We start from the raw sequence: 25,232 nt of genomic DNA on the forward strand, positions 1-25,232 counted from the left end.
GGCAATGTGTTCCTGGTCGGAGATGCATTGGGCTCTATGGTATAGAGTCTTGATGAGGGAATTTTTCTGGGATGGATGGTGGTGGGAATCCGGTTTTAGGTAAGCATCTGTATGGGTGGCTTTCATGTAGACAGAGTGGCTCATTGAACCATCAGGTCTCCTTTTAATTAGGACATCCAAAAATGGTAGCTTGCCATCTTTTTCGACTTCCATGGTGAATCTGATGGCTGGGTGTATGGAATTGATGTGGTCGAGAAATTGGCCTAGAGCAGGCTGGCCATGTGGCCAGATGACAAAAGTGTCGTCTACGTACCTCTTCCATAAGATCGGGCGTAGAGTGGCAGTCTGGATGGCGTCAGTCTCAAATTTCTCCATGAAGATGTTGGCTACAACCGGAGATAGGGGGGAGCCCATTGGGGTGCCCTCAGTTTGCTTGTAGAAAGTTCCATTCCAGGTGAAGTATGTATTGGTTAAGCAGTGTCTCACCAGGAGGGGTACCCCAGCATTCAGTCCTTGATTAACCAAGTCTTCAATGATTGTGATGGTGTCAGGTACAGGAACTTTGGTGAATAAGGAAACCACATCAAAACTGACAAGCAGGTCGTCTGGGGACAGGGCAATCCCCTTGATTGTCGATACCAGGTCAGTAGAGTTTAGTACCGCAGAGGTGGTTTTTCCAGTGAAAGGCCGTAGGATTTCAGACAAAAAACGAGCCAATTTATAGGTGGGGGAGTTGATAGTAGAGACAATGGGACGAAGAGGTGTATCTTCTTTATGTATCTTTGGCAAGCCGTATAATCTTGGTGGCCTGGCTGCAGAAGGTTTCAACGAGAACTGTTTGGTCTGATCAATTAATGGGGTTGAATCAGAAATGATTTGCTTGGTTTTAGAGACGAGGCTGTTGGTGGGGTCTCTTTTTAAATCCTTCATATTAAGTTCGCGTGCTTGCTTGCTTGCTTGCGTGCTTGCTTGCGTGCGTGCTTGCTTGCTTGCTTAGGACCGTGCAAATCTTTCGGTCGTTTTTTAACCCACTTGCCGTGATCCAATCGAGCTGACATTTTCCACACAGACTCGTTGTGTGTGACAATTAATTTTCGTGAAAAAAAAATCCAAAATTTTACACTGTTTAGGGAAAACTAATTAAATATTTAATTACCAATTGCTTAATGGTGGCAGACAATCATCTGACCCATAGGTGGCAGCCATCTCAAGCCAGAGGACGAGAGGACTCTAGCCGCCACGCATATAAAGGATTTATAGTGAAAAACTTTGTTTTTACGGGTTTACTTGTTATTTTTGTATAGCTGCTATCGTTGAGTAGTTCTTGGATTTTGTTGTTGTATTCTGTTTTGTCCATGATGACAGTGGCATTGCCTTTGTCGGCTGAGAGGATGACAATGTCATCCCTCTTTTTTAATTGAGCTAATTCAAAACGCTCATCTTTGCTGATGTTGCTAGCTGGCATCTTAGCGTTTTTGAGGGTTGCAGAGATTTCAGATCTTGTTACGTCTGCAGCGATGTGACTCAGGCCCTTGAGAGCTACATCTACTCTAGCAATTATATCATTAACTGGTATGTGTCTAGGTGTGACTGCAAAGTTTAGTCCTTTAGCTAAAACGGATTTCAGACCTTCAGAAATAGAACTGTTACTGCGATTAATTACGACTTAGTTAACATCTAGCTTTTCAATGTGTGGGTCCGGTTTCTTCTTTGAGAGGCGCTTGAATTTGGAAATCAAGTTGTCCTTACATTTGGTCCCACCTCCCTCCCCTCCAAACCAGCTTAAATATACGCTCCAAGCTTGGTGGTGTTTCATTCTTCACCTGAGGACGGCTGCTTGCGTTGTGGCCGAAACGTCGTGAGAATTATTTTATTATGTTTTATTTTTATTATTTTATTACTTCCCTTCTACGTGACTTTACCGAAAGAACCAAGAAGATGAATCCCTGCAGTCACGAAAGCTTTAAATCGAAATTTAACCGCCTCTACGGGGAGGGTTTCCACATAACTTTGAGATCCTTCAACAAGCTCCGGGATAAGAAGGCTCAGCTAATCGAGTCTCTCACCTTTCTGAAGAGATGCCGCGACTCTAAGGTAATACCAAACGCATTTACACTAACATCTGCTGCTGTAACTTCTAATACGAAACGAATTCTGTCTAGAACTAGCTTAGCTCTTATCTCAGAGAAAATCAGACTTACGCGCACCGAACTAGATCAGTTAGACAAGACACTCTACAAATCACACTTATCTTTGAGTGCAACAATGTCCACATCGGATTGGGAACATGTAGTTAAAATGACTGCCTCTTCAGCTGCCGCTATGTCGATCAAATGTAAGGACAACTTGATTTCCAAATTCAACCGCCTCTCAAAGAAGAAACCGGACCCACACATTGAAAAGCTAGATGTTAACAAAGTCGTAATTAATCGCCGTAACAGAGTCTATTTCTGAAGGTCTGAAATCCGTTTTAGCTAAAGGACTAAACTTTGCAGTCACACCTAGACACATACCAGTTAATGATATAATTGCTAGAGTAGATGTAGCTCTCAAGGGCCTGAGTCACATCGCTGCAGACGTAGCAAGATCTGAAATCTCTGCAACCCTCAAAAACGCTAAGATGCCAGCTAGCAACATCAGCAAAGATGAGCGTTTTGAATTAGCTCAATTAAAAAAGAGGGATGACATTGTCATCCTCTCAGCCGACAAAGGCAATGCCACTGTCATCATGGACAAAACAGAATACAACAACAAAATCCAAGAACTACTCAACGATAGCAGCTATACAAAAATAAAAAGAGACCCCACGAACAGCCTCGTCTCTAAAACCAAGCAAATCATTTCTGATTCAACCCAATTAATTGATCAGACCAAACAGTTCTCGTTGAAACCTTCTGCAGCCAGGCCACCAAGATTATACGGCTTGCCAAAGATACATAAAAAAGATACACCTCTTCGTCCCATTGTCTCTACTATCAACTCCCCCACCTATAAATTGGCTCGTTTTTTGTCTGAAATCCTACGGCCTTTCACTGGAAAAACCACCTCTGCGGTACTAAACTCTACTGACCTGGTATCGACAATCAAGGGGATTGCCCTGTCCCCAGACGACCTGCTTGTCAGTTTTGATGTGGTTTCCTTATTCACCAAAGTTCCTGTACCTGACACCATCACAATCATTGAAGACTTGGTTAATCAAGGACTGAATGCTGGGGTACCCCCCCTGGTGAGACACTGCTTAACCAATACATACTTCACCTGGAATGGAACTTTCTACAAGCAAACTGAGGGCACCCCAATGGGCTCCCCCCTATCTCCGGTTGTAGCCAACATCTTCATGGAGAAATTTGAGACTGACGCCATCCAGACTGCCACTCTACGCCCGACCTTATGGAAGAGGTACGTAGAGGACACTTTTGTCATCTGGCCACATGGCCGGCCTGCTCTAGACCAATTTCTCGACCACATAAATTCCATACACCCAGCCATCAGATTCACCATGTTTGCCTGGTTGTTGTTTTTTGGCGATCCCGCATCGAAAGTGGCTCCAGAGCAATTGCTGCCGGTAACAATAACTTGTTTAAAAGTCATTAGTCTCTGTCTCTGTCTCTCTCTCTCTCTGCGCTCCCGTGCGGAGAGGCCACGCCTAGTGGTCGCTCCTGCCCCACCAGGTGAGCGGACAGAGGCCTGGGCTCAGGTGAGAGCCTGAGCCTGGCCTGAGAGGGAGAGTCATCGTTCTTTTCGTTTCCCTTTCTCGCTAAGACCTGCGGTTACTGCTGCCTTTCCACCATGGCGCAATATCCAAGGCTCGAGTGTCTTTCGCGAAGGAACGGGTTTATCTGCTATCCACCGCCCGAGATCACAGCCGACATCGTCGCAGCTGCTGTGACCACGTGTGTGGGCCATGCGGGCATCCTCACCGCCCAAAGGCAAGATCGAGGTGTGGTGGTGTACGTGACTCAGGAGAGTATGGTGGCGCGCCTGGTGGAGACGGGGCTCGACGTCGGGGAAGGGCTGTTTGTGCAGTGCACCCCGCTTTCGTCGCCCGCCATCAGGGTGATGCTCTCAGGTGCGCCGCCATTTCTCAAGGGCACCGAACTGCGCCGAGATCTACAGCGCTTCGGCACAGTGATCTTGAATATAATTATGCTGCCTTTGAGGTCGAAAGACCCAAAGCTAGCACACGTTTTGTCGCTGCAGCGTCAAACGTTTATGATCTTAAAGGAAGGCAACACGGAATTGGATGTGAACTTCAAGTACACCATTGATGGTCACGTCTATACCGTGTATGCCTCCACGACCGCGCCGAAGTGCTACGGGTGTGGTGGTGTCGGACACACCCGAAAACACTGCACGGCAAACAAACAGGAAAGGGGAAAAGCAGCTCCGCCTGCGCAGACAGCAGCAGCAGAAGTGCGGGAGCAGCAGAAGCAGCAGGCGCCGCCGCCGCGGCAGCAGCTGCAGCAGCAGCAGCAGCAGGCGCCGCCACCGCGGCAGCAGCAGCTGCAGCAGCAGCAGGCGCCGCCACCGCGGCAGCAGCAGCTGCAGCAGCAGCAGCAGACCTCCACCGACTCTGCTGATGGCCACGCGCAGCCAATGACTGACGGCGGGGAAGATGATTTCACCGTCGTTGAGTCGAGAAAGCGGAAGGCGAAAGGAGGCAATGCGGGGGGGGGGGGGGCGCGGTGGCACCCTTCCAAAACGCGTGGCCGCCGCCGCCGCCGAGAAAGATAACAGCGACAGTGACGAACGGGACAACCGCCCGAATGCAACAGCAGGGCGCGGCGGTGAGGCCGAGCCACAGGGTGAGGTGATCGTCATTGACGAGGCCCACCCGCCGGTTGATACCGAGGCTGGGGGGTGACCACCAGACCCGGACTCGGCTGCCCCGGAAGGGGGGGGGGTGCTGGAAGCCACCGATGAGCCCGCCGATGACACGGCGCTCGGGGGTGACGACCAGCTCACCTCCTCACCCGACCAGGTGAGGGAGGCAGAGGCCGCAGAGGGGAGCCAGCCCGAGTTGGAAGACACCTCCGATCGGCACGGTGCGTTGGAAGAGGTAACCACCGAGCCCCACACGAGCGTGCCGGGAGACTCAGACGACGGAGGGTCGGAGTTAGAGATAGAAGACAACTTGAGTGAGGGGAGCTACTCACATGTTAAGAAGAAACGGGAGTACACACCCGGCAAGATTGTCGAATTCCTCCGAACTAGTTACAAGAAGCGGGGGGTCGACGTCAGAGATTCTTTCCCCGATACGCAGGCCTTCTTGAAGGTCGCGCAGATAGTCATGAGCGACATGGGAAAGCACAAATGCACCCCGCAGGAAGGCAATCGGCTGAGGGGTTTCATGCAGAAAGCAAGAAAGGGGAGCATGTCCCAACCGGAGTGCCCCCCCGCTGATGCTGTTGCTGAAGCCGACGCCTAAAGCCATGGCTTCCTCAGGTGTAAGGATCGCGAGTTTAAACTGCAACGGAGCTCGAAGCGATCAGAGGTGGCACCGCATCTGCAGCTTCATTAGCGAGCAGAAAGCGGATGTGACGTTTCTGCAAGAAACGCACCTTGACACAACTCTGCAGGCCCAGCGCCAGCACCTCTTGGGCAGCCGGACCTTCATCAGTCACGGAGAAGACAACCGCGCTGGGGTTGCAATTGTGTTTAGTCCAAAGTTTCTCCCGGAAGGCGTGGCCTTCAGAGAGATCCAAAAAGGCCATCTGATATCTGTAGACTTCGTGTTAAACAACACGAGGCTACGGTGTTTCAACGTTTATGCACCGAGTAAGACCAGTGAGAGGAAACGCTTTTTCTCCGGCACACTGCGGAATGCCTTGGAGGCAGGCAGTGCGAACGGGGTGCTGACGGTCGTGGGGGGAGATATGAACTGCACCCTCGACCCGGCTCTCGACCGCAATAGTGCTGAGCCCCACCCGGAATCGGCACGGCCATTAGCCGACATGGTGCAGCAACTGGGTTTGCTCGACACGTGGCGACTGCAACACCCAGGCCAGAGGCAATACACTTGGTGCCGCGCGGGCCTGCAGGGGAGGATGAGCCTCGCCAGGACCGGCTGTACATCAGTGCGGACAGCGCTAACCAGCTCGGGGGAAGCAACATCACCCCGTCCGGTTTCTCTGACCACCACCTGGTCTCAGCACTGCTGCGAGTCCCCAGGGAGAGGCGTCGCTGCCCCTACTGGAAACTCGACGTGCAGCTGCTTGAGGACGAAAATTTCACGGAGGCATTCAGGGCCTGTTGGTCACGCTGGGCAGCAACTAGGAGCAGTTTCAGCTCTGGTCAGCGATGGTGGGAACAAACTAAAGCGCAAATTAGGGCCCTCTGTCTACAGCTTTCGAGCCAGCACGCCGCCGCCAAGGAGGAGACGGTGAAACACCTGGCGAGCGAGCTGCTGCTGCTCGAGGCTGAGATGGGCTCGGCCCAGGATGCGCACAACAACGAGGGTGAGGTGCTGCTGGAGAAGCGGCGGCTTTTTAGGGCCGTCACGGACCAACAGGCACATAGTTCGTTTGTGCACAAAAAGGTGCAACACCTGGCACAGACGGATTCTCCCTCAAAGTATTTCTTTAGGCTAGGCAATAGACCCTCGAGCAATGAGAATAACATTTCAGGGTTGCTTACCCCAGAGGGGGAGACAGCAACTGCAGAGGGGGAAATTGCCAGGATCGCGAAGGACTTCTATTCACACCTGTTCAAGGCTGAGCACGTACAGGACGAGGCGTTTGAAGAACTACTAGCCACGGGCCCTACCCTGGGGGATGCGGAGAGAGACAAACTGGAAAGCCCCGTCACCCTGGAGGAGCTGCACACTGCCATGAAAGGTCTGGCAGCTGGCAAATCCCCAGGGATCGATGGGCTGCCAGTTGAGTTCTACGAAACCTTCTGGGATGTACTCGGCCCTTGCCTGCTGGAGCTGCTGGAGGAGAGCCTGCGAGAAGGGGAACTCCCGCAGAGCTGCAGGAGGGCGGTGGTCACCCTGTTGCCTAAGAAGGGGGACCTGCGTCGCATAGAAAACTGGCGGCCCGTCTCCCTCCTGTGCGCCGACTATAAAATCTTCGCCAAGGCGCTTGCAAACCGCCTCAAGGAGGTGGTGGGTCAGCTCGTGCAACCCGAGCAGGCGTATTGCATCCCCGGCCGCTGCATCTATGACAACATCGGCACGGTCAGGGATGTGATCTCCCTCGCGAATATACACGACGTGGATGCAGGTCTCCTATTCATGGACCAGGAGAAGGCGTTCGACAGGGTGAGCCACGAGTACCTGAGAAGACTGCTCCTCTCCTTCGGGTTCGGCCAGAACTTCACGGCACACGTGCACCTCCTATATACGGGCATATCCAGCCTCATAAAAATCAATCAAAGGCTTGGCTGTCCTGTTCCCGTGACAAGGGGAGTCAGGCAGGGGTGCCCTTTCTCGGGGCTCCTTTACACCCTGTCCCTTGAGCCGCTCTTGCGACGCCTGAGAAACACCTTGTCCGGGTTCAAGGTCCCGGGGCCGGAGAACGCAGTCATAAAGCTCTCCGCATATGCGGACGACATATGCGCCGTGATCAACGACGCACAGGACGTCGCTGCACTCTGCCGGGCGGTGGAGGTCTATGAAAAGGCCTCCTGCGCCAAAGTCAACTGGCGGAAGTGTGAGGCGTTATGGATGGGGTCACAAGGTGCAATGAGTTCCGTGCTCCTCCCAGGCGGAGTCCCCTGGCAGGGTGAGGGCGTGAAGTACCTCAGAGTGTACCTAGGAAAGCCCCAAGTCGTTAATAAAAACTGGACCGAGATGAGCGACGTATTTGATGCTAAACTGAGAACGTGGGCACATCTCGCCCCACAAATGTCCTTCAGGGGGAGAGTGCTCATAGGGAATAACCTGGCAGCCTCGGTGCTGTGGCACAGAGCCAAGGCCCTCCAACCCCCGGGCTGGTTACTCACGAGGGCGAACAGGTCGCTTGCCCACTTTGTCTGGAACGGCAAGCACTGGATGAGGCCGGGGGTCCTCTGCCTGCCGGTGGGTGAGGGCGGCCAGGGCCTGGTAGACGTCACCGCTCGAGTGATGAGCTTCAGGCTCCAGGCCGTGAGAAACTTGCTGTACGAACAAGAAGAGCTGCCCCGGACGTCGCTGGCCCTCGCTCTGCTGAGAAATGCGGGCGGGCGGCTGGGATATGGGAGGGAGCTCTTCCTTATGGACCTAACCCGAGTCGATTGCACCGGACTGCCGGGCTATTACCAGAGCCTGTTGGAGGCGTGGCGGAGCCTGGAATGGAGCAGGGCGAGCCCGCACCACGGCCTTAACGGCTTCATGACCGAACCCCTGTTCCACAATGGCCTCCTCAATGGAATCAGGGAGGAGGGGACGCTGGCCCTCCGGTTCGCCTCGGCAGGAGTGCGAACGATTAGGGATCTTGTGAGGAGCCAGGACGGCCGCTCCAAATGGAAGAACGCGGCTGAGGTGAGCGGCGCCGCTGGGCTCCGCTCCATGATGGCTGGAGAAAAGTTGTTGCGAGAGGCGATCGAGGCGATGCGGAAGCTGCGTTTGCAGCTAGAAACGCCAGGAGACAGCGGTGCCGCACGGCCGCCGCCCTCCTCCCCCTCCCCCTCCACCCCCCCCTCCCCTCCCCCCGCTTTCCAGGAGTTGCGCGTCTCCTGCATCCAGCCCCCCGGGCGCTGTGAGGCAGGGAGGTTGCTCAAGATCGCGAACTGCAGAGACGTGGCCCTCAAGGGCGCCTCCAAGCGGGTGCTGTACGACTGCTGCGTCAAAACACTGCGGTGTCGAGAGCTGGAAAACCTACCGGACACGAAGTGGAGGGAGTTCTTCTCTCCCTTGATCGACACCACCCCCCAGTGGAAACAGCTCTACAAGGCCCCCGTTGCAAAGCGCAGCGGGGACCTCCAGTGGAGGCTGGCGCACTGGACGCTGCCCTCGGCGGCGTGGATCAGCAAGGTCACCCCGGGGGCGTCAGACCTGTGCGTGTTCTGTGGAGCGAGGGAGGACCTCGCCCACCAGTACGTGGGGTGCTCGCGGCTGGACCCGCTGTTCAGACTCCTGGGAGCCGTTTTTAAGAAATTGGGGGTGCCCTTCTACAAGAGCGTTTTTATATGCGGGGTACCGTACCGGGCGGACAAGCGCCACATCCTGGCAAACTTTGTCTGCGCGCAAGCCAAGATGGCAGTATACAAAACGCGAAAAAAGAAACTGCGAGGTGACACGGACGACAGTTGTGCAGCGGAGGCAACGCTGAAAGGTCTGCTGAAAGCGAGGCTCCGGCTGGAGCACGCGTACTTTTCCCAGGTTGGAGATGCGCACGCCGTGTTCCAGGAGCGGTGGGGGGCCGGTCAGGCCCTCTGCACCAACACGAATGGTGAACTGACCTTCACTTTTTAATGATCGAGTCGAAACGGACGTTAGACGCGGCTACGCGGGCAGGACGTATGCGGCGGTGCAGCGCGCGTGGTGGAGCGGAGCGCGTGACGGTCCGGCCGGGCGGCGCGTGCGCCTGGCGGCGCGGCACATGTGCTGAGGTGTGGCGCACGCGGCGGTCTCAATAATGTGGCGTGGGCGCGGCGGTGTGGCGCGCTTGGCGGCACGGGGCACGCGCCGCGGAGTGTCACGCGGAGTGAGGCGGCATGACGCGCGTGGCATGGTGTAGCACGCGCGGTGGTGCGGCACTCACTCAGCGGTGTGACGCACTTGGCGGCGCGGCACATGTGCTGAGGTGTGGCACACGCGGCGGACCGAAAATGTGCGCATGTGCGCGGCGGTGGGTCGCACCAGGCGGTGCGGCGCACGTGCCGCGATGTGGCGCAGGACGTTGTGGCATGCGTACCTGCGGCATGACGTGCGCGTCGCAGTATGGTGCACGCGGTGGTGTGACACACGTGTCGCAGGAATCTCGAGGGGCGGTGGTGCGCGCGCAGCGGTGTGGCACACATGACATGGATGAATGTGCACGTGGCGGTGTGGCTCGCGCGGTGGCGTGGCGCACGGGCCGCGTTGTCTAGCGGTGGTGATGTTACCGATGACTGTGACCTCGAACCATCAGGGGAGGAAGTGTGGAATAAGGGGGGGGGGGGGGCCCTGCCAAGCAAGGAGGTGCCACAGCTCGAAATGACACAGCGCGTCGGATGCTGTTGCGCAGCCGGTGCGTGGGGATTGTGGTGCTGGCGTTGCGCGTCGCGGAGCGGCGGTGGGATGGTGAGCTGTGCTTTTTGGTGTCGCCATGAGGGCTTGAATATTGAAAAATTCCAGGGCAATTTGCCGCTGGTGAATAAACATATATAAAGTCTCTCTCTCTCTACCGACGCATTGCGTCCTCCGCTCCGGTGGCACGGATGGTGCAGCGGTCCCTTTTTCGTTACGAAGGAGAACTAGGCTGACCAGAAAGGCATTGCTCATAGCGACATGCGATTGGTTTATTGGTAGTTACGGCGACATAATGAACGCACGCAATTAGAAAATTATCTTCTTAAGCAGTAAATATAAAAAACACAATTTGCAATTATACAGACCGGACAGTGCTTGTGCATGGGTACATAACAGGTTCTATAGTGCTGGTTGCATTAACAAGCGTGGTGAAGTAGTGGATAGACCCCAAGGGCTGGCTGTGTGTGTGTATACATGGTTGTGTTACCATTCGATAATAGACGATGCCCCAATGATCACAGTGTAGTGCAGTAGCGGGTGACGTCATAATTAGCACATCATTTGTTTTACTTTACTCGGTAAGAATTTGTTGTTTTCTTCTCAGAAGCGACTGGGCCCATCACAAATGATAGCCCTACGAAGTGGCTTATTTGTCATCATCATCATCATGTGGAAATGTATAGAAGCCATATACTCTAAAAGGCGTGAGAAAAATCCATGCCACCACCGGGAGAGACGCGCAAATATAGAGCAGCAGGCGTCAGGGTCGTGGATCGAACCTACGACCTCCTGTATACCAGGCGAGGTAGTTAACATCTCGCCACCGCGGCGTCCATAGGCCTCTGAGCGCACGCCTTACCTCAAAAAAGTTTAGTTTTCTTTGTATATATTGCTCATGTACTTTGTTTACATTTCTTATACTGTGCACTCCTATCGTGAGTTTGTATTGGTCATTGATGTCACGTTCTGACCCCGTGCTCGACTGGACATCTGTGATCAAATAGCTTCACAGCTCATCAGATTCCTTCCACTAAACATTTATATTCCGATTACCCGCGCTATAGATTGTCAGATGACATCATTCTGATCGGCTTTGTCAATATCCCGTGGCGTGATCAATGCAATGTTTCCGTTTTTGTCTCGGTCTGTTTGTGTGAACCCAGCAGCGACGTTGGGCGAGCGGCGTCCCCCGGCCAGAGCCCCCGTCTCCTCCTCCTCCTCCTGCGGCGTCACGGCTAGAGCTTACAGCCCTGCACGTACACCGACACGTCCTTGCCACGACACTTCGACTTCCAGCCATACCTGCAACGGAAGGGAGCAGCCGTTCGTTCGTTAGTTCATCCCGTTCGTTCGCTCGCTCGCTCTGGGTCAGTTCGTTCACTCGGCCAGTCCGTTCAGTCACCCCTAGTCCGTTCATTCAGTTAGTTGTGCGTAGTGGCCCAGCCGCTGGTTCCAAAGAGTCGTGCTTCGAATGCGGGAGGCCACCATGGTTAACACTGCGGTGTAGATTAACCCCCGACAATACTACTGTAATGTGAGGATATATCCGGCTCACTGACGTATCACAACTCGTCACGATGATTGGCTCTGCCGGTCCTGGTCCATAGCCAATGGGGGGAAGCCTAGGGGCGTGGCCCTGACGTAATGGAAAGGTGACAGCTGTAAGCAGAGGATTGGTTCTGCTGGCTTTGGCCACAGCCAATGGGGAGATGAGTCAGGGGCGTGGTCCCGGGAGCCTACGATGGAGTCTGGAAGATTCCATAGAGGCTAACCAGGATTGGTGGAAACGTACCACGTGAGCCGGGTATTAAATAGGGGTGGAGACGAACAACACGTGGTCAGAACTGGAACGAACGGCGGAGGAGGCCACGCAAGAGCGGGGGTCCAAGTTGCCACGTGGCTGCGCGTGTGTCTCTCTCTCTCTATCCCTCTCACGCTGCCTGTCAGCAGCGTGAAGGGATGCTGTAATGAAAAGTGAATAAAGACCGGATTCCAGAAGTCGCTTCAACGACTCTTATTACACTACGAAGCGTCGTCAAATTCACTCGCAGTGCGTTAGTGTGCGCTGGTGTCATGGTCCACATTTAAAACAAATTGCACCGCAAATGACTCCTTTGAGATCCCACAGCAGCAGCTGTCTCCCCCCTCGACTGACAGAACCATACCCGCTCAGAGCGCCCGGTGCTGAATCCACCTGGTGCCTCACAGGGACAGCTACTACTGGGGGTGTCCCCTTGCAATGGCGTTGACATGCGATGCAAGTCCCTTAATGCGCGCGGGAAGCTCCCTGAGACTACCCAGTGTTGTATCACAATTAGAGGCCGACCGAAATCCGGTTTCGGTTTCAGCGCCAAAAGTTGGAAAATGGCCTCTTTCGGCATAGTTTCGGTTTCGGACGAAAGTCAATTGTTTTCTTTCGGTTTACTTTCGGTTTCGACCGAAACCAGAAATTCAGTTTTGGTCGGCCTCTACACACAACTCAAACTCACGGTTTATTCACTCGCACGCACACACTAATACATGTACAGCCCTTTGTCAATCCACTGCTGCATGAAGACAACATCACGTCGCATTGAGTCATGCAGGGTTCTTTGACCACACTTCACCACGCTGGTCAGTGCGAGGACTGGTTCAGATATCACTCGTCACTGATGTTAGCCGTGGCAGGGAATTGAACTTAACTCGTTTGCGGTCTTAAGGTAACACGTGAACCACCGTGCCACCTTGACGCTGCTGATGATCGTGCGGATGATGACGCTGATAATGATGCCGATGATTTTGCTGATAATGCCGATGATGACGACGCTGATGATGATGTTTCCACTGATGATGACGAAGATGATGCCTATGTGGATGATACTGGCGCAGCTGCCGATGCAGATGACGATGATCCCGATGACGATGATGCCGATTCTTGGTGACCCGTGCCGTGTCCTGCTGCTGCGTGCGTCGTGGCTACGCACCAGGCCTCCAGTCCCTGCTGCTGGACAATCAACTTGGCGCAGGTGACGGACTTGGTGATGTCGTCCTCAAGGAGCTCTGTGAACAACAGCGACGACGTTGAGAAGAAGCAGCAGAGCGGTGGCACTGCTGAGCGCCTGGGTTCCAACGTGGGTGTTAGGCGCTGACGGTGATTACACCGGCAGTGAGATGGTGGTCTCAGCCCGGTCACCATAAACTCACATAGAGACCCATAGACTTACACAGAGAACCATCGACTGAAGTAGAGACCCATAGACTTACACAGAACTGTCTACTTCCATAGAGACTCATATACTTACACAGAGACAGACTCACAGAGACCCATAGACTTACACAGAGACACATAGACTCACATCTCTCTCTCTCTTGTTCGTCCATCATAGTTGATGATAACCATGGCACGTTGTGTTGGGTTTTGATGAGTGTGCAGATGGCTGAACAGGCCAATCCGAACCCGGCATTCTCTGTGGCACACTGGACAGGTCAGGGAGGATCTAGAGCTCTGAGGTGCAGCCACAAATCCTTCCTTGGTAGATTTGCGCTGCTGCCTCTTCAAGATAGCACAGGAGCTTCTCCTACTCTGACAGAGGACTGCACTGTCCTGTACTTTTCTTCTCCAGGCAAGTCGGTCCTGTGCTAGGGGTTCCCAGCTTTTCAGGTCGAATCCAAAGCTCTTCAAGGAAGCTTTAAGGGTATCCTTGTAGCGCTTTTTGGGGCCACCTTGAGTTCGCTTGCCATTCTTCAGCTCGCCAAAGAAGACTTGTTTTGGAAGTCTCGCGCTGGGCATTCTGATCACGTGGCCAGTCATCTAAGCCGTTCCTTCGCAAGCAAGGTGTAGATGCTGGGGATATTGGCCTTACTGAGGACTTCCGTGTCAGGGATTCTATCTTGCCAATTGATCCTCAGCAGTTTCCTCAGACAGCTCAAGTGGAGATGATTTAATTTCTTGGCATGCTGCTGGTAAACTGTCCAGGCTTCGCACCCATACAGAAGAGTTGGTAAGACAGCAGCCCGGTAGACCTTCAGTTTTGTCTCCTGCTTGATGCCAGTCCTTTCCCATACCGAGTCACGTAGACGTCCAAAGGCTACACTGGCTTTGACAATCCTGATGTTAACTGCATCATCTATGTGCACAGCGCGAGACAGAGTACTACCAAGGTAAGTAAACTTGTCAACGGCTGAAAGCTTTTGCCCATTCACAAAGATGGTGGGCTCAGTGTAGGGTTTCCCAGGAGCAGGTTGGTATAGGACTTCAGTCTTCTTTGTGCTGATTGTTAGACCGAAGTTGTTACAAGCTGAGGAGAAGTGGTCCATACTGTCCTGTAGATACTTATTTGAGCCAGCAGCCAGAGCATAGTCATCAGCAAACAAAAGTTCTCGAACAGTGACTTCCTCCACTCTAGTTGTGGCTTGCATCCTCCACAGTTTGAATAGCCCACCGTCAAAACGGTAGATGAAGCTAATCCCAGTTTTGTGGTTCTGGATTGAGTCTTGCAGCATGGCAGGAAACACCATGCTGAAGAGCATTGGCGCTAAAACGCAGCGCTGCTTCACCCCGTTTGTGATTGGGAACGGATCAGAGAGTTCTTGCTGGTCTCTGACGCTGGCCATCATACCATCATGGAGATTTCGCACGATGCCAATGAACTTGTCTGGACACCCATACTTGGCCATGATTTTCCATAGGCCCTCCCGGCTGACTGTGTCGAATGCTTTTGTTAGATCAACAAAAGCCATATATAGATCAACATTTTGTTCTTGGCATTTTTCCTGTAACTGCCGGGCAGTAAATACCATGTCAGTGGTTCCGTGGTCTTTTCTGAAACCACACTGACTCTGGTCTAGGTGGACAATTAGGCGGTTCAGAAGGATTCTTGCCAAGATTTTCCCAGCGATTGATAGTATAGAGATGCCTCTATGGTTGGTCGCAGGCCTGCCGATTGCCTTTCTTCTCATAGAGGTGGGTTATAGAGGCATCCTTGAACTCCTGGGGAACGGATTCTAATTTCCACAGATACTGGAAGAGGTCGGTCAGTTTCTCGACTAAGCGAGGCCCTCCAGCCTTGTAAATTTCCGCTGGAATGACATCGGACCCTGGAGCTTTGCCTGATGAGAGGAGGCTTATGGCTTTGCTGGTTTCCTCAATGGATGGTAGAACAGCAAGGGACTGGTTTATTTCAACTTGAGGCAGTCTCGCAATGGCCTCCTCATTTATGCATGATGGCTGGTTGAGGACTGCGTTGCAGTATTCAGCCCACCTTGCAAGTATTTTGTCCTTCTGTGTGAGGAGTGTTGTTCCATCTGCATTCAGGAGAGGTGAAGCTCCTGAGTGTAACGGACCATAGACCTGCTTGAGTGCATCATAGAGGCACTTGGTGTTGTTACTGTCAGCGTAGGATTGAATCTCCTCAGCTTTTGCGCACAGCCAGGTGTCTTGCATGACTGAGTCTCCGTTGGACAACCCTGCGAATGTTGAGGAAGGCAGTTTTCTTTAAGCTTGAGCTGCTGTTATTCAGATATGCTTCATGCAGGCGATGTTTTTCGTCAAGGAGTGCTCGGATTTCTGCATCGTTCTCATCAAACCAATCTTGATGTGTACGTATGGGAACACCAAGTGATTCAAGGGCTGTAGAATGCAGCACGGTCTTGAGAGCAGTCCAGTCTGCATCAGCGTCTGTATGCTCGAAGCTTAGAGACTCCAAGTGATGGTCTAGAGCAGGGGTCCTCAAACTACGGCCCGCGGGCCACATGCGGCCCGCCGAGGACATTTATCCGGCCAGCCAGGTGTTTTTGCCGCCGCTGCCTGTCTCTTACTTTTTTTCTTCATGAGAAGGACGGTCATTGGTGGAAGAGGGAGAGGGGGCGGCCGCCGCCGATTGGCTGGCCGGCTGAAGGGCTGGATCATGGGAATTGTAGTCCGGCCGCAATCAAGCTTCAGGCGGTGGGAGGAACCGAACAGCGCAGCCGGACTACTACTCCACCTCCCAGGACTCAGAGGAAGCCAGGGCATATGGGAGGGGCCGGCTGCGCTGTGAACAAAACTGCAGGTGTAATTAATTTTTAATGGCACCCGCACCAGTGTGAGCCTGGGGTAAAAGCGGAGTTCCCCCAATCAGACTGCATTGATGGGCAGTGCAGTCTGTATGTCTCTGTGTGGGCAAAGTTATTGCTGGTATATTGTTTTTGTAGCGCTGTATATATATATTGGTATTTTACTAATAGCAATTTTGACTCCCTAGGAAACAATGATGTCAAGAAAGATAAAAATTGACTCGGAGTGTAGGATATTCAAAGAACAGTGGACTTATGATAACTTTTTCATGCAATACAAGGAAAGAGCTGTGTGTCTGATATGCCAGAATATAGTGTCTGTGTTCAAAGAATACAATTTACGTCCACACTATGAAACTCAACATTAAGATAAATATGATTGTTTGGTCGGAGAAGTGAGAAAAGATAAAATATTAAAACTGAAAAATACATTAACAACTCAGCAAAATACTTTTGTGAAGCAGAAGCAGCTAAATATTTCATCACTGCGAGCAAGTTTTCAAGTTGCCAAGCTAATAGCGTACACTGGCAGACCATTCGTGGAGGGAGAATTTGTTAAAGAATGCCTTCTTTCTGTTGCCAAAGAGATGTGTCCAGAGAAGGCCGATTTATTTAGTACAGTGAGTCTTTCAGGACCTACAATTACACGGAGAATTGAAGAAATGGGAGACAATTTGCATCAGCATTTGCAAAACTCCACAAAAAAAATTCATATTTTTCCTTGGCACTCGACGAAATCAATGATGTTCGGGATTCTGCACAACTTCTAATTTTTATTCGTGGGACGAATGACTATTTCAAAGTCACAGAAGAGCTTGCTGCACTGCAAAGCATCAAAGGAACAACTACAGGAGAAGATATCTATGAAAATATTTGCCAAACTGTGAATGGTTTGGAGCTGAACTGGGCTAAACTAGCCAGTGTGACAACTGATGGTGCTCCTAGCATGGTGGGGTCTAAGAAAGGAGTAATTGCTCGCAATAACCAAGAGATGGACAAACATAACCATTCTCATCCAATATCCATACACTGCCTCATCCACCAACAAGCGCTGTGTAGTAAATCACTGAAGTAGGACTCTGTTATGAAAATTGTGGTATCTTGTGTTAACTTCATTAGAGCTACGTAGAAGGGAAGTAGTCCTGCATAATGCACGGGCATATGTAGTACTAATCACATTCCTGCATTTCCAATAAATATGCTAAATTCCTCTTGATATGCAAAATATTTTGTCAAGGCGCCCTTTCCCCCCCCTTCCAACCCAGCTTATATATATGCTCCAAGCTCGTGTGCTGTTTCATTCAGACGCTGTCGTCTCGACAGACCTGGTTTTCACCTGAGGACGGCTGCTTGCGTTGTGGCCGAAACGTCGTGAGAATTATTGTATTATGTTTTATTTTTATTATTTTATTACTTCCCTTCTACGTGACTTTACCGAAAGAACCAAGAAGATGAAACCCTGCAGTCATGAAAGCTTTAAATCGAAATTCATTAGAGCTCATGGACTAAACCACAGACAATTTCAGGAATTTTTGTCTGAGCTAAATGTTGACTATGAAGATGTTCTGTACCACACAGAAGTCCGTTGGCTGAGTCGAGGGAGAGTTTTGAAACGTTTCTATGACTTACTTCCACAGATTACAGCTTTTCTGCTTTCAAAAAACAAAAAAGTACCAGAGCTCAATGATGCAGAATGGAAATGGCACCTTGCCTTTCTGACAGATGTAACAGAGCTACTCAACAGTTTCAATGTGCATCTTCAAGGAAAGGGGAAGCTCATCTGTGATATGCAATCACATGTCAAAGCATTTGAAGTAAAATTAGGCCTCCTCATCAAACAAGTGAAGGAGGAAAACTTCTGCCATCTCCCCACAACTCAAAATCTGTTAGTGGAAAAAACTATTGGTTGCATTCCCAAACAAAACATGTGTGGATTCACTGTAAAAATTGCGAAAGGAGTTCCAATTTATATTTAAAGAGCTTCATCTCCATGAACAGGACATACAGCTTTTCTGTAACCCATTTTCTATTGACATTGAAAATGTGGATACAATTTACCATATGGAACTGGCTGAACTGCAGAATTGTGACTCTCTGAAAGACGCATTCAAGTCAAGCAGCCTTCATAATTTCTATGCATCTCTCCCCTCTGAGACATATCCTCATCTCAGGAACCATGCACTCAAAATGGCAACCATCTTTGGCAGCACTTATGTCTGTGAACAGACTTTTTTCAGAATGAAACATTTGAAATCTCCAATCATATCTAGACTAACGGATGCACACTTGCATCACTTGTTACGACTATCAGTGACAAATATGGAACCGGACATTGACCATCTCATTAGCCAAAAGCAGGCTCATAGTTCCCATTGAAATACTGGCAAGTTTGTTGATTTAACTTTACTTGTTCTTCATTTTAAATATTGTATTTGTTCCTGTTTTGTTTCTTCACTTCAAAATAAGATATATGCAGTGTGCATAGGAATTTGTTCATAGTTCTTTTTAACTATAGTCCGGCCCTCCAACGGTCTGAGGGACAGTGAACTGGCCCCCTGTTTAAAAAGTTTGAGGACCCCTGGTCTAGAGCCTCAACAAAGGCTAGTCTGGTGTGTTCCTGTTGAAGGCGAGTGATGTTAAGACGCTCGACATGTCTTTTTCCTTGTGGGCGTCTGGGAGGCTTAATCCGGATGTTAAGTTTGGAGATGATGAGACGATGGTCAGTCCAACATTCAGCACCACACATCGCCTTGGTCACCCTGACATCGTGCCGGTTGCTCCTCCTCATGACGACGTAGCCAATCACGTGGACAGTGGTGTGTGAACGAGGATGCATCCATGAAGTTTCTTGCGCTTTGGTAGTTGGAATATCGTGTTGGTGGTGAGCAGGTCAAATTCAGAGCATGTTTTCAGCAGCAGCAGAAGACTGTTGCTGTTACATTTTCCAATTCCGTGCGCACCTATGACTCCATTCCATGATTGATGGTCACTTCCGAACTCTGGCATTGAAGTCACCAAGTATCAGGAGTTTGTCAGAGCTGGCTGTGGCAGCAATAATGACTTCCAGGTCATTATAAAACTTGGTTTTGACCTCGTCAGAGTTGGTCATGGTAGGGGCATAGGCACTGATGATGGTGGCCACCTTTTTACCCAATAGGTGGAGCTGTAAGGTCATTAAACGGTCGTTTATCCCCTTGGGTTGGCTTGCCAGTTGGTTGACCAGGTGTTTTTTTACTGCAAAACCAACACCAGCATCACGTCTCTCCTCCTGGCCTCGTCCGCTCCAGAAGAATGTGTAACCTGCACCCACTTCAAGCACCTGTCAAGTATTGGCCAGTCGGGTCTCACTAAGGGCAGCAACATCCACGTTGTATCTTGCTAGCTCTCTGCCCACGAGGGCGGTGCGTCTCTCAGGTCTTTTTGATCCAGATGTGTCCATCAAAGTTCACATATTCCAGGCGCCAACAGTGAGTGGTATCACTTTGGTCTTGGTCATTTCATTTGTTTTTCTTTTTGCTTTTAGACCGCAAGTATGGGATTCCGCCAGCTGCGGTAGGCTGGCCAGGATGTTTTGAAGCAGGCAATGTTTAGTAAAACACCTTCTAAAGAAGATGTTTTACTTTTTCAGAGAGTTTTTGTAGCTGAGGAAGTTGGGTCAATTCTATGAATTGATCATCCTATTCCTGCAAAGTCTTCCAGAAAAAGCACCGTATATCAACGGTGTGTGCAAAAATCCAAGTGGGATGCATGTCAAACAATAACAACCATTAGACAATATAGACTAAAGTTATCAGGCTAACGCTGTACTACAACAAACATGGCTAGACCAAACCGTTTTCAAAATCACCAAAATAAAGCTATAAAAACAATGTAACAGTGATCATAGGAACTGTGATTCAAATTTAACAATAAACGATATACATAACATGTACAACCAAACTTTGCAGCCATAGATGGTTGCACGAGTCACTCCATAACAGCAGGAGTATCAGTAGCAGTGTGTGTGGCCGAGCGCCGGGCACATGGCGCCGTGATCTGGCCGAGGTACGAGAGGATCAGAGGGCACGGAGGAAAGCCACGGAGAGAAGGGGGAGAGCAGATAGAGTCCACTCAGAGAGGAGCCAGAGTGAGCAATAGACTGTGACTGACGACGATGGCGATGATTATGGCGATAATGAAGACAATGACGAGCATAATGGCGATGACGATTATGATGACGGTAATGAAGACAATGGCAATGATGACGATTATGATGACGGTAATGAAGACAATGGCAATGATGACGATTATGATGACGGTAATGAAGACAATGGCAATGATGACGATTATGATGACGGTAATGAAGACAATGGCAATGATAACGATTATGATGACGGTAATGAAGACAATGACAATGATGACGATTATGATGACGGTAATGAAGACAATGGCAATGATGACGATTATGATGACGGTAATGAAGACAATGGCAATGACGACGATTATGACGGTAATGAAGACAATGGCAATGATGACGATTATGATGACGGTAATGAAGACAATGGCAATGATGACGATTATGATGACAGTAATGAAGACAATGGCGATGATGACGATTATGATGACGGTAATGAAGACAATGGCGATGATGACGATTATGATGACGGTAATGAAGACAATGGCAATGACGACGATTATGATGACGGTAATGAAGACAATGGCGATGATGACGATTATGATGACGGTAATGAAGACAATGGCAATGATGACGATTATGATGACGGTAATGAAGACAATGGCGATGATGACGATTATGATGACGGTAATGAAGACAATGGCGATGATGACGACTGCAGGAGGACGTCACCGGAGCACTTGACTTGGCACGCGTTGTGCCCCTTGGTGCCGTTGTCGCACCACCACTTGCTGTTGATCTGGAAGATGCCGTAGTCCGTGGAGCCGTTGGGGTTGCGGTGTGTGGCCGCCGTGCTGTAGCTGCTCTCGGCGAAAGCCAAACACACCCCTGGGCACCAAAGACAAACATCAACCCCCGCCATGCATACCCTTTAGCGAGCAGCAGCGCCTACCAAGGCCGGCACCGTGACACACGAGGGGGTGGGTGGCCTGCACCACGCCCGGCTGCCTTTGTCTCCGCAGTGGCGATGTTTACACACCGCGCCAGGTACTCGTTTGAGGTTGAGTCGACCTAGGGGAGGCCCAGGACCGGTTCAGATAACCACCGGTGGTGTTGGCCGCGAGCGGGAATCGAACTCGGGTCACCGGATTCGTAGCGCAGCGTAGTGGTAATTGCCACACCATCGCTCACCACCATCGCTCACCACCACCGCTCACCACCACCGCTCACCACCACCGCTCACCACCACCGCTCACCACCACCGCTCACCACCACCACCAGCGAGTGAACCACAACATCCTCCCCAGGGGTGAGCTAACAGCGCGTGGGAGAAACCCACTGTCCCGTGTGAGAGTATCTCTTTAACTCACCCGTGGTGAGCGAGTGGTTGGGTGAGCGAGTGAGTGGGTGAGTGGCTGGGTGACGCCTGTATATGTGGAGTTTGCTTGTCTCGTTGTCCAGAAGAGTTTTCTCCGGGGTCCTTCGGGTTTTCCCTCCACGTTTAGAAATGTACACACAATAAGCCACTTCGTTCAACTATCAATAATGGGCAGGTTGCTTACGAACAAGAGCTACATAGCTTTGGTAAAATTAGAATACAGTAGTTAAGCGGTCGCGCGTTTCGCCGCTTGTTGCAGAAGTCTGCGGTTCGAATCCGCTTGGCCGCCCTGGTTAGTGAAACAAATCACGACGTTTCGATCGCAACACAAGCAAGCTTCATCAGATAATTGGTTCTTTACCCTTCTATCTGGCAACAAAACTGACACCTTTTTGCAAGGAGTCATGTTTGCATAGACCGCAATACCTGCAGTCATAATACAAACAAAAGAACATAACTCTGATAATGTGCACTGTCCTTGAAGTTGATTGGTCCACACCCGAGACAGCTTTCCTTCGAGCCTAGTCTCATATGGGTTGGACCAGATGACGCCAAAAGATAGAAGGGTAAAGAACCAATTATCATATTTTTACTGGCAAATGAGGTCCCCATAGTGTAGAAGCTTCATCAGGTGGGACACAACCACAGCAAAAAATGCTGAAGTAGACGAGAGAGCTGTGGTTGATGAGGTTGTTCCACCTGATGAAAATTGCTCGTGTTGCGATCGAAACGTCGTGATTTGTTTTATTTTATTTTATACCTACGTGACTTTACCAAAAGAACAAAAGAGTGTGGATTCCTGCATTCACGAAAGCTTCAAATCAAGATAGTTTAGTTTATAAATTGAACCGTAAATAGTTCGACGAATAGTGGCTACTCAGCAAGACAAAGCCCTTCAATGATCACAACGTATTTGCTGCTAAATAATCAAACACATTTGCATTGAAAAGGCAAATTATTAAATGGTGCTGGCACACTGCATTGTCGACCATTCAATTACCATCGCAGTCGATTACCATCCCAATTAGTTACCACCCCAATCAATGACCATCTCAATCAATGACCATCGCAATCAAATAGCGCCTCGATCAATAACCATCTCAATCAATTAGCATCTCGTTAAGTCACCATCTGGATGATTTACCGTCCCACACATTACCATCTCAACCAAACGAATGCAACTGCCCGACGTGACGTGCAAAAGTGAGGCCGAAAACAAAGAGACCACTGCTGGCGGATTGAACAAAAAAAAACCTGGGATTTTGATGGCGACCGTCAGAACAGCAACAAGAACAACCACCACAAAACAACCCCAGATCCTCGATCAACGCCCGTCTCTGGCTCGGAATGTTGGTAGTGGAGGTGTGTGGGTGAAGCTCTCACAGTCGCCGAGGCTGTCTGTCCCCACTCCCATGTCGTGCAGGGCCTTCGCGAGCTCGCATCGTGCGAACACTTTGGCACGCGTGCAGGGGACGACGCAGAGAGACGCCGCCAGCACGAACATCGCGAACGAACGAAACGACATCGCGAGAGATTATTTTTGTTTTCTCCACCACGGCCACTCTCCGCTCTCGTTCTGCCTCTCGTTGCTCAGCCCGCACCCGGCTTTTATAGCCCCCCACCACCACCGCTCACACCCGGTCAGCTGCAGGAGGAACTCGCCGAGTTTGCGTGCTCGCTCGCCTCGCAGCGAGATAACGATCACGCTTCTCACAAGACACGTCGTGGTTTGCGTGTGGGCGTTTGGGACGAGCGGTGGTGCAAAAGTTAGCGCTGCGCTAAGACCCTGGCCACGCCGAGTTCAGATTTCGAGCTCACGGCCACCAAACCAGTGACGATTATCTCAAATCGGTCCCGTGGCCTCCCTCTAGGACGACTCAGTATGAAACGAGTACCTGGTGCGATGCGTAAAACATCGCCACTGGGGAGACAAAGGCGGGCGAGCGCGGTGGTGGCAACCCACCCCTTCGGCTGCCAAGTCGTCGCCCATAGTTGGTCGTCAACAGCACTTTCCCCAAAATTCTGTTGACGTAATACGGTGGATTTGTGTCTCACAGTACATAATGGGGAGCGGTGGCGCAGTGATTATCGCATTGCGCATGTTACAAGCGGTAAAGCCACGTAGATAGGTTGAAATAAAGTAACAAAAACCTACAAAAGAAAGTTTTTTGGTGATTTTCTTTCAAACTATCTACGTGATTCTAGATTTGAAGCTTTCGTGACTGCAAGGATTCATATTCTTAGGATTTTTCGGTAAAGTCACGTAGGTAAACATTTAAAATTAAAATTAATTTAAAAAAAGTCACTATCTACGTGACTTTACTGAAAGATCCGAAAAATATGTATTCCTGCACTCACGAAAGCTTTAAGTTCAAGATTAAAGCGAGATAAGCCTCACGCTTGGTCGATAGCCGACACAGTGTGTGCGGGTTACCGACGGGAGGGAACCCAACCTTGCAGAACATGGGGAGAAGAAACACACTCCTCTCACTCACTTTGTAGAACAGGGGGAGATCATACAAACTCCACTCACTCACTTTGTAGAACAGGGGGAGATCATACAAACTCCACTCACTCAGTCTGTAGAACAGGGGGAGATCATACAAACTCCACTCACTCACTCTGTAGAACAGGGGGAGATCATACAAACTCCACTCACTCACTCTGTAGAACAGGGGGAGATCATACAAACTCCACTCACTCACTCTGTAGAACAGGTGGAGATCATACAAACTCCACTCACTCAGTCTGTAGAACAGGGGGAGATCATACAAACTCCACTCACTCACTCTGTAGAACAGGGGGAGATCATACAAACTCCACTCACTCACTCTGTAGAACAGGGGGAGATCATACAAACTCCACTCACTCACTCTGTAGAACAGGTGGAGATCATACAAACTCCACTCACTCAGTCTGTAGATCAGGGGGAGATCACACAAACTCCACTCACTCAGTCTGTAGATCAGGGGGAGATCATACAAACTCCACTCACTCACTCTGTAAAACAGGGGGAGATCATACAAACTCCACTCACTCACTCTGTAGAACAGGGGGAGATCATACAAACTGCACTCTCACTTTGTAGAACAGGGGGAGATCACACAAACTCCACTTAGTCTGTAGATCAGGGGGAGATCATACAAACTCCACTCACTCACTGTAGATCAGGGGGAGATCACACAAACTCCACTCACTCACTCTGTAGAACAGGGGGAGATCATACAAACTGCACTCTCACTTTGTAGAACAGGGGGAGATCACACAAACTCCACTCTCTCTTTGTAGAACAGGGGGAGATCACACAAACTCCACTCTCACTTTGTAGAACAGAGGGAGCTCACACAAACTCCACTCACTCACTTTGTAGAACAGGGCGAGATCACACAAACTCCACTCACTCACTTTGTAGAACAGGGCGAGATCATACAAACTCCACTCACTCACTCAGTAGAACAGGGGGAGATCACACAAACTCCACTCACTCACTCTGTAGAACAGGGGGAGATCACACAAACTCCACTCTCACTCTGTAGAACAGGGGGAGATCATAC

At 50.6% G+C, this 25,232-nt stretch overlaps 1 protein-coding gene across 2 annotated transcripts in view; it reads right to left on the reverse strand.

Moving 5' to 3' along the window:
• Window positions 1-23,348, reverse strand: part of LOC133356790 (lysozyme C-1/C-2-like) — a 62,471-nt gene extending 39,123 nt beyond the window's left edge. Inside the window, exons 1-4 of one of the 2 annotated variants that reach the window (XM_061574475.1) lie at window positions 23,062-23,328; window positions 21,033-21,188; window positions 13,117-13,192; window positions 10,396-11,455 (exon numbers count right to left, since the gene is read on the reverse strand). In XM_061574475.1, coding sequence (XP_061430459.1) covers window positions 11,389-11,455; window positions 13,117-13,192; window positions 21,033-21,188; window positions 23,062-23,203 — 441 coding nt within the window. In that variant the 5' untranslated portion in view covers window positions 23,204-23,328 and the 3' untranslated portion in view covers window positions 10,396-11,388. Of the gene's footprint in view, window positions 1-10,395; window positions 11,456-13,116; window positions 13,193-21,032; window positions 21,189-23,061 lie in introns of those variants that run through there. The other variant, XM_061574476.1, reaches the window with a different exon arrangement.
• Between the last annotated feature and the right edge of the window lie 1,884 nt (window positions 23,349-25,232).

Source organism: Lethenteron reissneri, chromosome 55 (genome assembly GCF_015708825.2).
Source record: "Lethenteron reissneri isolate LAM-NWPU_2019-01 chromosome 55, ASM1570882v1, whole genome shotgun sequence".
NCBI lineage: Eukaryota > Metazoa > Chordata > Hyperoartia > Petromyzontiformes > Petromyzontidae > Lethenteron > Lethenteron reissneri.